Source organism: Phymastichus coffea, unplaced genomic scaffold (genome assembly GCF_024137745.1).
Source record: "Phymastichus coffea isolate CEN01 unplaced genomic scaffold, Cenicafe_Pcof_1.1 PCOF00054, whole genome shotgun sequence".
Lineage (NCBI taxonomy): Eukaryota > Metazoa > Arthropoda > Insecta > Hymenoptera > Eulophidae > Phymastichus > Phymastichus coffea.
The window spans coordinates 1,469,083-1,482,538 of NW_026706865.1; the positions used below are offsets into that span (position 1 = coordinate 1,469,083).

Consider the following 13,456-nt stretch of genomic DNA (forward strand, 5'->3'; position numbering starts at 1 on the left):
TTGCGGCGGGACCCCCACTGAACTCTAACAGGAGCTTTTGCTCGGCGCGCGAGCGCGAGGGAGGGACGTAGCCGCTGCAAGCTTACGCTGCGCTTCTCTTTTCGCGTCGGGTAAGCGCTTACGGCGAGCACTTTTTTTTTATCGCCGTGTGGAGACTGATTACGTGAATGGATGATCGTTTACGTGATCCGCTGATTTATTGCGTGACTCGAGGGCGCTTCGTCCGATTCAATTTTTCAGTTTTGTGCGCCAAGCTATTCCTTTGCGTCACACTTGAAGAACAAACAAACAGCACGTTGGAGATGAACGACACGAATCTAGAGTACGAGCTGCAAGCGAAAGGCGTGTCAAGGTTTAGAAATGTCGGAGAAGCTACACTTTCCTCTTACGAAGAATGCTGGCTCGATAAGATATTAGCCTAATTAGCAGAGAAGGAACAGCTTTATCCGTCAACCCGCGTATAAAAGTGGCTATCGAGGAGTCGAGGTAAACAAACAATTTTTGCAACGTTTAAACGACGATGCATTAGAAAAATAAGGCGGACCAGATACGTCTTCACAAGATGAGATAAGGGCATAATTGCAGTGTATACACGTGTCCGCGTGATAACAGGCCAGATACGTAGCAGCACGCAGCCAAGAGGGAGAGAGAGAGAGAGAGAGAGAGAGAGAGAGAGAGAGAGACAGACAGACAGCAGACCGAGAGCGAGAGACAAGGCGAAGGTTGAGGTGAAGGTCTCGCTGCACACACCACCACGTGTCGGCGAGTGCGTCGATCGGTGCTCCTGTCGTTTCGTCTCCCAATGCTCGCGATCACGCGCTGGCGGTATCGCTCGACTTCTCGTTCGCTCGAGAATTCAATCTCGCGTCTGTTCCCTTGCGTCAGACGCGCGTAATATCCCAATCGCCCAGTCGGTCAACTCTAACTTTCCAATTACGCGCTGATTGCTTTCCTCTGACGTACCTGTCAACGTGCGTGCGCTTGGCAAGTCTTTTTCAAGGAAAAACCGCATCTTTGGCTGCAGCTTCGGGATGCCGTGTTCGCGCGAGTGAGCGTGAAAATCCGGAATCGTCATTGGTGAAACTTGAAAGTTTACGTTATTAGCTTCTAACAAGCCTAATAAATCGTTCTGAAATTTCATTTCCTTAGCCGTACGCCTCGCAATCTCAAATATAGCCCCGGAAAATCACGGCTTAATAAATCACTTTATTCATCGAAACAATTCAGCGCCATGCACGATTCCAAGAGTCAGGCTGAACGGAACACCTTTTTAGGGGCTCATGTTGATTGCCAGGTTCTCGACTTTCAGATGAGTAGAGTACTTTTTAAATTAATAAAAGTATTACGTTAAGCCCATATTCTGAGGCGTTTTTACGAAATCGCGATCAAGAAAAGTAAAGCTTACGCGAGATACTTTGTCAGAAAAAAATCATGGCGATACCTTCATTAAAATAGCTTTTACAAACCAACAAAGAAAGCTGCTACTTGTCACTGTTTAACAGTACCTATTGATTGAATTGATAATTATCCGTTAATCGCAACGGTCGCGATTCGTTTTACGATAAAAACGACGAGACGACAGCTTGAATAAATAATTTTCAGATTAGTATAAAAAAAATAATTATTCCATTCGATTATTTGAATATTCGCAAAGCAGTTACTCTCCGACATCAGACGAAAACAAAAACAACGCTCTCGTCTGTCCGACGTAACGTGTCGATAGATCCTTGAATGTTTTTCACGGCATAATAACTCGATCGAAAAAGATGTCAATCCTGATAACCCACATTACATAAATCTATGCTAATCCACTTTATATTTTTCGGATGACTAATCCTTGTAAAACACGCACGTAAGTGGGTAGTTCACCTATACGTCGAAGTAGGTCGGGCAGGTATATTTGCAATGCTGCAACAGCCTCAGGATCACAAGGCTGAGGTGAGAAATACGCAATTACGTGGCGATTTAGCCGCTATCTTTGAAAACTACACGCATTTTTTACGGATTTATAATTATACCGAAGAGCAACTCTTATCAGTACGTACAATTTGAAAAAAGAAAAGGTTTTTCATACGAAATTCGAAATTTCAACTGGAGTGCAGCATTTGAAAGTGAATTCAGAGAATCTTTTCATTGGAATCTTACGTGATAGTTACGCGCTCGGCGAAGCAAGGTCTTACACGCTGTTCTGTCGTGCAAGAGAGCAACGTCCACGCGTTTGCTTTACAATTGCGAATATTATAAATAATTAGGATTTACAGCGGCTTACAGAACAAGGACTTAATGAACGTTCGCTTGGCTAATCAGTCGGCGATAAATGATTTGTATACTCTTCTATTTATTTCTTGTTCGATACGGTAATGGTAGGACAGGTATGTCTAGGATCAGTTATCAAAGATCTCGTCGGAGAATGTGAATTTCGATGCGTCATGAAAGGTCAAACTACAACACTCCAAAATAATTGGCAAGCCAATCGTACTTGATTGCAGATTATTTTAAAGTATCGAGAGGAAACTATAATAAGCCTGTTCTTATCAACTGGATTTTATTGCGTAAGTTCGTTCGTCATTTTTTTGCCTTACGCACACACACGCAACGCGTGTCAAAAATCATAAAAGAACATCCATTAATAGCAATGCATAAAGCGTTAAATAGCTTTTTGTCGCCAGTGTGCCTGTCTCATTATATAAGTCAGATACGCGAATAAAAAGCTCTAAGTGCCGTTACAACGCATTCGCTGCATCTCGATGACCTTAGCCCCGTGTGCGTTATAAAAAATTGATCCTATAATCAAGTTGTGTGAATGGAAGAAGCAGCAAAGCATTGCCAACGTTGTTTTGTAAGTTTTGTTTGCTAAATTAACAGTAAGACAAATTTGATGAGAAAAAGTATAGCAAAATAACGTCTTATTGCTCAGTATCGTTAGGTAAGTATACATACATACTTATAACCACGTCAATAGTATATGGTTACGAAGAGAACAAAAGAAAGCTTCTCGGTACATGAGTTATTTGTCTTAAAAGTTAAAAAATTGCTGTAAATAATATCAGATCTATTTAAAAGTGGTAGCCATACCAGCGTAACGTTATCAATGTGAAGTTGTACTTCATTTATTCTTTGGGTCTGTTCTTTCATCTTTGATCCTACATAAATTATTTGTTGTACAATATAGAGAGCTTATAATACACAAATTAATTATTATTACATTCGCAATCTCCTATTCTTCAATAAATCACGCATATGCATTTCAAATTTTTTCCTCCTTAGTCTCAGATAATATGAAAACAATTAATAAATTTTTTACTGTCATGTCAATTCTTATACTGATTCAAATTAAAACACATTTCACACATTCTAACGTTCATTTTGCTTAATTTTAGAAGAAACAATTTCAAACTTGAGATCATATTTCATCAAATCATCGACCATTGAAGTTTTCGCGAAAGCCGCGCCAGGAGAAAGAACTCCGCCACTAAAACAGAGAATGAAACTGTCAATATTCAATCTGAATGCAAATAAAATTGACGCACCTGCCAGGCATTCTGTAAGATTCTTTTACGATCATTAGGGCAGATATCAGAAGAGTAGTGTTCGTGAGTCCGTAAGCGGGATTGACTCCCGTGACTTTGGTAACCAACTCTTTATTGGGCGGCTCCTTGTACTGATCGGTCGGATCGGTCAATTTCTCAGTCCATCCTTTAGCGAGAAAGGTGATTGAAAAATGTGTGTTGTCCATTATCTCTTCCTTCGGTCCTTCGTGGCTGGCCAAGCCCCACGAGAAAAATTTTGGATGCTATCCGCGGATAAAAGACGCATGTTGAACTAATGAAACGGATTGCTGAAAAAATGCAGGTATACCTTCGTGAGCAGCGAGAGACCGCATCGGCATTTCGACAATACAGTGGACATGCCACCGATTACAGCGACTTTAGTCAGTTGCCACAGCGATCTATAAGTACAACGAATTGATCGATAGTCGGAATCGAATACATGTTAATACGACCATACCTGAACGTCACGTATGTTTGTACTTGGATGGGTCGCACCTTGTATCTTTCGAACATGAATCTCTGAGTTCGAAGAGCTACCGATAAATCTGGACCGGGGAATACAACCGAGTAACCTGGCGAAGCAGGATTGCGATGTATGAAACTTCTGAAAGAATTTTTTTCAGCAACCATTCGGACAAGTCGCCACAATGAAAAATCAAGTGAGCGCTAACCTGGTCTTCAATACGGGCTTAAATTCCGGCAATTTATCAGGATACAACTTACGGCGAAGAGCAGCAAGTTCGCTCTCATTCGCCAAATGATGCAGAGCCGACTCCCAAGTGCCGTGGTGAAGAACTGCACCACCAACGTCGCTTGTCAGCCAACCGCTCAGATAAGTCTCGATGCTATTGACTTGTCCGCTAAATTTATCGTCGGTGAACGCTATGCCCATCTCGAAGGGTATACTGTCGAAACCACAAGCACTAACAACGTAGATGCCAGCTTCCTCCGCGGCCTTGTTGTACTCCAACTGCATTCTCTCCATATACTGTCAACAACATTTCCAGAGTGAACGAAAAGTGAAGTGACAAGTTTGTGAAATACGGGTTTGGGCAATACGAAAACAATTTTCATTAATAAATAATTTAAAAAATTTACTACATACGCGAACATTTACAAGTTCAAAAGTAAGCAAATTTATCTAAAGAACAATTACGAGTAGTTTTCTTAATTTTTGTAGTTCTTATCCGTATCTTATTTCATGTTTTAATTTCAGGAAATTGTTTGAGTAAATTGTTCGAACGATATCGGTGTTTATAAATTTACTGATTTGTCTTTAATTTCTGAGATCGTTTTTGTTTTCAGATACGACTTGAGAGCGAAACTGTGAAATCGTTAGAACACTCCAAGACATCAAACTGAAAAATTGTCTTGCGTTCTCGTGCGTCTTGTGTTGTAATGTAATAAAATCCATTAAAACTACAGCCTTGCTTTTTTTTTGAATAACTCGTGTTGTCAGAAATTCTTCGGTTCTGTGTACCTCAGGCTCTCCGCTCACGTCGACATGATGAGTTTTCGATTCGATGCAGGCTTTGATCACCGGCTCGCCGTAAAATCTATACGGGCCGCAGCAGTTCACTACGACTTTGGCTTGCTGGCACATTTTCCTGAGCGATACTTCGTCTCGCAGGTCTGCTATGATAATTTTCACATTATCTGGAAAATTAGAATAAGAGGCGGTCGATAACAGGCTTAGGGCCAATTGCCGGATTTGTTTATACTTGAATTCGAAGCAAACTCTTGCAGAACAGATTGCAAAGCTTCCTTCCGTCTGCCGGCTATTCCCCATGTGAATGGCATGTCTTTGTGAATTCGCTGAGCCTCTTGCACCGCGTATTTGCCGGTGAACCCGGTCGCTCCGAATATTACTACGTCCAAGCGTTCGTCCGACATTCTGCAATGATTATTGTTTTTTGAATGAAGAATAATTTGTTAAAGAACAAGTTTAAATCTAGATGTGCTACTATTGTATGACAAGCTGTCAATTTATTTAGTAGTTCAAGCTAGAAAATTGAATCCGAGTTCTAGTGAAAATTCAAGTACTGCCGACGTATACACGTAAGAACTAATTGGACTTAATCAACTAAGATGATGGATAAAACTTCCAATGAACGAGATATTTCATTTAATACGTTTTTCCGCAATTAGGAACTACGATATTTCTAGTAAAACTGTTTCGAGCTTGTTTCCAAAGAAAAAGCACGCGCTGAGCTACATGAGCAAAGTTTACCGTCATATTTTATTTTTGGCTGCTTGCGTAATTGTCTTCAGCACAAAAGCAAATCTGTCGGTATTTAAAATCACTGCGTGTTCGAGATACATTACAATCATCAGCGCAATGTGAATATTTACCTTCGCGTATTCTCGGCAGCTTTCAATGCCAAATTAAAAAAAAAACGCATCCTGCACAGGAACAGCAAAGTCATGCTAGTCGCTGATTAAGCGGAATTATCGATGCGAGTTTGATGTTTTGGAATCGCAAACAATTATGCATTAATCGCAATCAGCAATGGGGAACGTGTAAATCGTCGTTTCCATTTTACAGCCGTTCGATAAGTCATTGCCGAACAATAATGTATCATTCGAAGTTAGTAACGTGGAACAAGTCGAATCCCCATCCATAATATTCAAAAAGTGCATCAAAGAAGATTATTTTTCGACGATTGTCCGTGATATTCAAATCGAATTTGCTTCCAATATAAAGCGATCGCGATCAATAAGATAATTGCACTAAAGCGAAGAATTACTCCGGCATCGCGTGTATATATCGTGTGTATATATTGTTATTAGCAGCACGAAGGTTGCATCGCTCGCAATATCGCGCATACGCCTTAGCTGCATAATTTTTTTATTTTTATTGTATATTCTCAGATGTTTAACTTCGTAACAAATCCGCAAGCGCGTTATCGCAAAAGTTTGCATCTGTAACAGCGAAACAAAGTCAAAGGGTTGTGCGTACATGGTAACGGCCATCGTTGCTTGGAGAACGTTCGACAAGAAGAAGCAAAAGCTGGACGAATAGGCTTCGTGTGCAGATGATCGATTCGAGTGCATTAGGAGAAAAGAAACTCTTATTTACCTGAGTTGGTTTGATATCCGTAGACACTCCCTGCGAGCCGATGATGATGACATGAGAATCCAGCTTGTTCTGTGCGCGTTTATACTTCCTTTTTTTCTTCTATGATTGAAGTAACTGGTTACTTCAGAATGGAAGTTGCGGAGCTAAAATCCACTAGGAGTTCGAGTATGTTAGGTTGGCGAAGTATGTTTACTGGTAACTTATCACGCTAGGCATTTTTGAAGTGGATTTCATACGAAGAAAACTTCTTTTTTATGATCTTTTGCATTTGATATAGTTTATAACAATTTACATGTCTATTCTTCATTCTTCAAATCAGCTGCTGTAATTCAAATGTTCTCTACCAAAGCTCACGTTGAATTGTTGCTGATGCTTGACGATTGTTGCTGTCGAAATACGTGTTGCTTAATTGTTGGCTTACATGGTTGACGCTAAAGGTTGTTACAGTTTGACGGATCGGAAAGAGAGGCTTCTCTATTAAGAACAAGCAAATAGGATTGAAGTTGTGAACGGACGAAAGTGATCACTGTATTCGGAATTATTTATTCAAGCCTGTACTTTAATTTATTTAGCACGCGTGATTATTAAAATTCTTATTTCCGATAGAAGTACTACTAATGTTAATTTGACGATTAATGCGTTGATTCAGAAAACGGTAAAATATTAATTTAAAGACGAGCTGTTGGTCAATGGAAATTTTTTCAATTTTCTAATTCTTACATTACATTCGTATTTCAAAGGTTATATAAATTTTAAATTATCTTATTACCTCTCAATCGTTAATGTGCTACAGGATATAATGACATTTATATTGACATTTTGTGAAAACACAACTTCAGACTAAATAACGTACAGTTATCAATAACTTTGTGTAATCAGGGAAATAAATGTAATAGGCTTTTTCACACCATAGATAGGATTTATTACATCAAACTTTTAATAATAAAATATCATAGAAAATTCGTAGTAACTGCATATAGTTAGTTTATATAAATATAAATATTAAGTATATTTTTGTAGCAATGAAGATTATTCACTGCTCTGCAGTGTTTAATGATCGGTATACTATATGTTCGTTACTGTTCTTATTACTTCAAAAACTACATTCGTTTTGAATGCAGCAGAGGAACACTAGATATCTGTACGCATTCATTTTAGTTCCTTAAGTTACGAGAGGTATGCAAGTGGAAAGCTGTAGGAGGAGTAATACACAGGCATCATGACTGGATTATTGACGTTAAATTATACATGTTTTTTTTTCGTCACATGATTTTTAATATTTTCATCAACTTAGCAAATAAAAGGAAAGAATTATAAAAAACTTTTGCTTTGCATTCAGTCTAAACATTTGAGCTCTCAAAATGAATAGTTTGATTACAAACACAATTTTCTTGTGGCAAATCAAACACCAAAAATGGGAAATATTTATCTAACAATGATGTGGTAATAACAGTTGTTATAAAACGTTAAATTCAAATGACACTTTGAATATCGGATGAACTAAATTATGAAGAATATCCGATGTTAAGAAAATATCTCTTGTGAATATCACAATTACACAATTAGTACGTAATATCGGCTTCGAGTAGTAAAAACATTAATCCACTAAAAAAATACGTATTCGATCTGTTGAAAAATTCGATATTGTTAAGCTATAGCTTAGAAATAACGGAGTATAATTTAGTATAAAATGGATATTTAAAACTACTTTAATGTTAAACGATATTCATCTTATACGTTTTGTTTTTCTCAAATTGAAATAGACAAAATAATTTCTTTTCAAATTCAACTTCTACTGACGGCAGTTATCATTTTTCTCGAATCGTAACAATTTTACCGGGTATTATGCCATAAATTTTCTTTTTTAATTCTCAATAGACGATATAACTTCAAACTTGAGACCGTGTTTGATTAACTCGTCAACCATTGACGTTTTGCCAAATGCAGCCCCAGGAGGAAGAACGCCACCACTGGAAAAAAAATATATTTAAAACGTGTAATTTATTTCATTAAACAGAACTGTGAATATAATAAAACTATGTCAAAAACGCACTCGCCCGGAATCTTATCAGACTCTTTAAGAATCGTTATAGCAGACATCAGTAGAGTTGTATTGGTAACTCCATAACCAGGGTTAGTTCCACTAACTTTAGTTATCATTTCTTTGTTGGGTGGGTCTTCGTATTGATCGGTGGGTTCTGTCAACTTTTCTGTCCAACCCTTGGCAATAAAAGTGATTGAAAAGTGTGCATTTTCCATAATTTCAGGTTTAGGTCCTTCACGGCTTATGAGACCAAGAGAAAAGAATTTTGGATACTAAACAATAAAAAACAACAAAAATTATTATACTGTATTTTTTTAAGTTGATAACACATTATCTTTAATTTTACCTTCAACAGCAAAGAACGTCCACATTCACTTTTTGCTAGTAAAGAAAAGATACCACCAAATACAGCAGCTGCAAGAACTTGCAACAATGATCTAGGGCATTAGAAAAGCTATTAATATAGTACAGTTAAATATCACGCGTGGATCATATACAAAATATTAACTTACTTGAATGTCACGTATGTTTGAACTTGTACAGGTCTTTGCTTGTACTTTTCATATAAAAATCTTTGCGTTCTAAGGCAAACCGAACGATCAGAACCTGGGAAAATCGTCGACCAACCTTCGGAAATAGCGCTGCGATGTAAGACACCTCTGAAAAAAAAAATAAATAAAACAATTGTTCATACCACGATACTTGTGAGATGTACGAAAAAAAACCTTACTTTGATTTCAATGTCGGTTTCAATTTTGGCAATTTTTCAGGATACAATTTAGTACGAAGATCACGAAGTTCATTTGCATGCGCCAATCCGTACACAGCTGATTCCCAAGTGCCATAGTGTATTCCGGCACCACTGGCATTCGACGTAGACCATGCATTTAAATACGTTTCTACGCTGTTGACTTCTCCATCGAATTTGTTCTGAGTGTAGATTATACCTAAATCAGACGGGATACTGTCGAAACCGCAAGCACTGACTATATAAATTCCAGCTTCTTGAGCAGCTTTGTTGTACTCCAATTGCATTTTTTCCATATACTACAATGAAAACAATTCTATGAATAAGATTATATGTTATAGTCAAACAAATATACAAATACCTGTGGTTCACCGCTGACATCGACATGATGAGTGTGAGTAGCAATGCAAGCTTTGACAACAGGTTCACCGTAAAATCTATATGGACCACATGTATTTACCAATACTTTAGCTTGCTCGGTCATTTTTTTCAGTGAATCCTCATCTTTCAAATCGGCAATGATGATTTTGATGTTCTCTGAAAATTTAATTTTAGCTTGAAAATATTTCAATTATCAAAACCGTACAACAGAAATAAATTAAATTATCGATGCATATTGGGTATAAATTTTTCTGCTGCCGCGCATTGATTCGTTGGCACGAGAATTTAAAAATAGAGTTTTTGAAAATAAAACTATCAAAAAACAAATGGGTCTTCGTTCTATATTTCATATCAGAGTTCTCGTTGTTATTTATATACTTGATTCAGGAGCGAATTCTTTCAATATAGCTTCCAGAGCCTCTTTACGTCTGCCGGCAACTCCCCAAGTGAAGTTCTTTTCTTTGGCCAGTCGTTCAGCTTCTTTTACCGCATATTTGCCTGTGAAGCCGGTCGCTCCGAATATTACAATATCCAAACGTTCCTCGGACATTCTGAAAATCGAAAGTATGATGACGATCAAAATCTTTCGTCTTATAAATTTTGCTCGTAAACGAGATACTTTTACGAATACAAGACGAAATTCACCGATGGAATTTAAAATTGGAAACGATCTCTTGTGTGAATTATCAACGTAAAGCGCGAGATATCACAACACACGAGAAGATTCCAGCCATCGATAATAAAACCTAAATACGCTCGGCTGTTTTCAGTGACGGGACGCAATAAAATTGCATGCGTTTACATTGGATTAAAATAGAACTATATAGAAAACAAAATAAATTATCATTGACGCGCGTGTCTGTTTCTCCAGCTTGTTACTATTAAAAAACCCGTGAGCTGTTCGAGAACAATTTTTACAGACTGATTTGTAGGTAATAGTCAATGACCGTGTAATTTTTTTTCTTTGCACAATTAGCTCGTTAGCGAATTGTTTCCTAAGCGACCTAAAAAGAAATATGTACCTATATGGCAAAGCACTTACTTATGACGAAAATTAGCGCCATAGAATATCTATACAGCGATGCATAATGAGTCGTAACCGGCAGTGACTCACAGGCACAGTTCTTAACAGCTATAAATAGATTTGCGAACTTATATATATATAAGGAAGTACCGATGAGAGCCCGCACGAAATTTGCAATCATGTCTTTCACTGCAAAGATTTTCCGAACCTCATGAGCAATTTTCGCCTTGCATCACTTTAGAGAAAAAAGTGAAATGAACTTTAGCCGGTGTCAACAATGGCTAGTTGCCAAGAGTGCCAAGTAAGGAGTATCATGCAACTGCCATTGCTCCGAAATTACAAACAAAAGAATAATACGCGAGTAGTGCGAACAAAGACGATTGTATTGACAAAACTCACCTGAGATGATGATTGTAGTGTCGATTTGTCGTGCAGAAATTTATAAATAAATTGTCTTTCGCTAAAAGGCAACTCCCGTGAGTAAAGAGGAAAGAGTGCTGCGGACTCGACGTGTGCGATACGTGTGACGTGTGGTAGGGGTTAAACTGCTGTTTCGATGCGACGTGTATGCGCGGAAAATAAGGCGTAATTGATACACACAAAGAACGAATTGGATAGAGAATTTCGAGATGTGGTATATTATCGATCGATGCTAAAGTAGATGCCGAGTTGAACGACGGCGTCGCACGGTGGCAAATACAAATCGTGACTTTACACTTTTTGGAATCCGGAAGTGTGTGTTGTATTTCATAAAGGTATAGTAATAGAAAATGAAGCAGAAACACCAGTGTAACAATTGCATTAACTCTTGTTCAAAGTACACTTGTGCGCAAAAATGTTCCGTGTATTTTTGTATAACGGCTTCCCATCGCAGCTTGAAGTGATTTATGTTGAGACTCTCAGTAAGAAACGACAGTATAACACGTTGTACTGAAATTACTCGATGCCTCTACAAATAGCCATTAGTATTCGCTTGTGAAGCCGGTTGCTTTGAATATTACAATATCCAATCAATCTAAATTCACGATTATTATTCTAAAAGTTATTCAATGATGTATTCGCGCAGAAAAATTATAGTAGACTTGAGATGCCATTGTGCGCAAAAAAATAACAACGATCGGTACTCCGATAATTTTCTACATAACAGCTTGATAAAAATTATCGGAACTATATAATTTGTTCTTGTCACTGTGATTGTTCTGTCTGCTTATTTATGAGTACGCACATTAGAAAGTAGAAATGATCAAGGATAATTGGAGTTATAAAGAAAGCTCATGATTTCTCGATTGCATTCAGTTACAATTTTGAAACTCCGAGACGCGCATTTGTTCGGAGCAAAATTTATGCTAAACCATCTCTAGGAAAAAAAATCTTATATTTCAGCAATTCCAATTGAATTTTACCAAAACGAGATATTTTTAATGCAAATATATAGAAAATTACACGGTTGTAATCTAGCGCTCGGCATTTTTTAAATATACCATTGAAATCAATGTGAATAACACACTAGTACTTGTTGCTCAATGCGTGTCATTGCTATCGGAGAACCAATTCGACTGACCCACGCGAAACGGATATTGAGAAACCCGGAACTCTCATTTTCAGTCAAATCAAGGAAATTGGCACTGTTGTCGCTTGAGAAAATTACCCAACAATGTGAGCTGCCACCGGACGCAATGCGAGCCGATGCTAATCGTCCTGTGGCAAGGACAACGGCTGGTCATTATTTCGTGTGCTGTCATCGCGTAAAAAAGTAGCGAGCGCGCGATCAGCGAATTGAGCGATCGTCAATCCGAAACGGCTGCTCTCTTATCGATAGATGCTAATGAAAATGCGCTGTTGGACGGTGGCGACCGAACCGCTTTGCCAATATAGTCTCTAAATGTAACGTTGTGACTTACGAGGGACGCTTATGAATCAGACAGAGCATAGATAAGCCATCGAGCTCGATTCGTACATGCGAGTATGCGTTTCCGGCGAACTTCAAACGAACCCCGACTGCTGTAATTAGCCTTTACTTCGCGTACATTTCTCCTATCAAGGCGAAAACACCCCGCGTTCGAAAAATGCTAATTGAAGTTGCGGTCGAAATAACGCAACGAATCGCGCGTGAGCCCGTCGCGAACGCTCCCGCCTCGCTAATTTCGAACAATGCGGGCGCGAGGGGGCACAGCTGCCGCGTTAATTAACAGCGGAGCAATTAATGTGACGCTCGATTATATATGTATATCGATGATTCTTCGATTGTACAATAACGATTGTTCGCGTCTGCGTACAAATCGTGAAACGACGGCTTGTTTTGAGAGCGCGCGTTCTCGCGTAATTACAAGACGGATTAATCAAGACGGATTAATCAAGACGGATTTGTCTTGAAAATGTGAGGGATGTATTTTTTAATCGCCCGTTTGCCGACGAAAAATACGAAAATTGACAAAATAAATATAACTGACGATACGAGTAAAAACATTAAGAGAAGCAGATGGCGAGACTATGCAAACGCGTTGATGTCGAAATAATCGTGATTATCATTCTAAATGTGAGTATAGTTGTAGTTCGCAATGTAGGTGTGGATTGAGTAACCGTACACACAAGGCAAAATAACGTGACCGCGAGTCGGAAATTCGGAAGC

At 38.4% G+C, this 13,456-nt stretch overlaps 2 protein-coding genes across 3 annotated transcripts; both read right to left on the minus strand.

The window, feature by feature from the left end:
* Nucleotides 1–2,499: 2,499 nt before the first annotated feature.
* Nucleotides 2,500–6,733, minus strand: LOC131665781 (saccharopine dehydrogenase-like oxidoreductase). 2 transcript variants are annotated; one of them, XM_058937898.1, is made up of 8 exons: nt 6,631–6,733; nt 5,273–5,445; nt 5,032–5,207; nt 4,223–4,539; nt 4,009–4,152; nt 3,859–3,949; nt 3,531–3,793; nt 2,500–3,472 (listed from the first exon to the last, which is right to left on the minus strand). In XM_058937898.1, the coding sequence occupies exons 1-8, from the start codon at nt 6,681–6,683 to the stop codon at nt 3,355–3,357; spliced, it is 1,335 nt and encodes a 444-aa protein (XP_058793881.1). In that variant the 5' UTR covers nt 6,684–6,733; the 3' UTR covers nt 2,500–3,354. The 2 variants fall into 2 exon arrangements, with proteins under 2 accessions (XP_058793881.1, XP_058793880.1); XM_058937897.1 differs by having other exon boundaries at nt 2,503–3,472; nt 4,009–4,155.
* An 805-nt stretch (nt 6,734–7,538) lies between these two features.
* LOC131665764 (saccharopine dehydrogenase-like oxidoreductase) lies at nt 7,539–11,386 on the minus strand. The gene is made up of 8 exons (XM_058937873.1): nt 11,227–11,386; nt 10,182–10,354; nt 9,784–9,959; nt 9,405–9,721; nt 9,187–9,333; nt 9,021–9,111; nt 8,684–8,946; nt 7,539–8,600 (listed from the first exon to the last, which is right to left on the minus strand). The coding sequence occupies exons 2-8, from the start codon at nt 10,351–10,353 to the stop codon at nt 8,495–8,497; spliced, it is 1,272 nt and encodes a 423-aa protein (XP_058793856.1). The 5' UTR covers nt 10,354; nt 11,227–11,386; the 3' UTR covers nt 7,539–8,494.
* Between the last annotated feature and the right edge of the window lie 2,070 nt (nt 11,387–13,456).

Excerpts from the sequence above, each read along its gene's own strand:
- LOC131665781 (XM_058937897.1), bottom strand. The coding sequence starts at position 6,683 with ATGTCATCATCATCGGCTCGCAGGGAGTGTCTACGGATATCAAACCAA. Across the intron at positions 4,156-4,222 it reads AAGCCCGTATTGAAGACCAG|AAGTTTCATACATCGCAATC; the intron begins GTTAGCGCTCAC and ends AAATTCTTTCAG. Across the intron at positions 3,473-3,530 it reads TCTTACAGAATGCCTGGCAG|TGGCGGAGTTCTTTCTCCTG; the intron begins GTGCGTCAATTT and ends TCTCTGTTTTAG.
- LOC131665764 (XM_058937873.1), bottom strand. The coding sequence starts at position 10,353 with ATGTCCGAGGAACGTTTGGATATTGTAATATTCGGAGCGACCGGCTTC. Across the intron at positions 9,334-9,404 it reads AAACCGACATTGAAATCAAA|AGGTGTCTTACATCGCAGCG; the intron begins GTAAGGTTTTTT and ends TTTTTTTTTCAG. Across the intron at positions 9,112-9,186 it reads CAAACATACGTGACATTCAA|ATCATTGTTGCAAGTTCTTG; the intron begins GTAAGTTAATAT and ends CTAATGCCCTAG.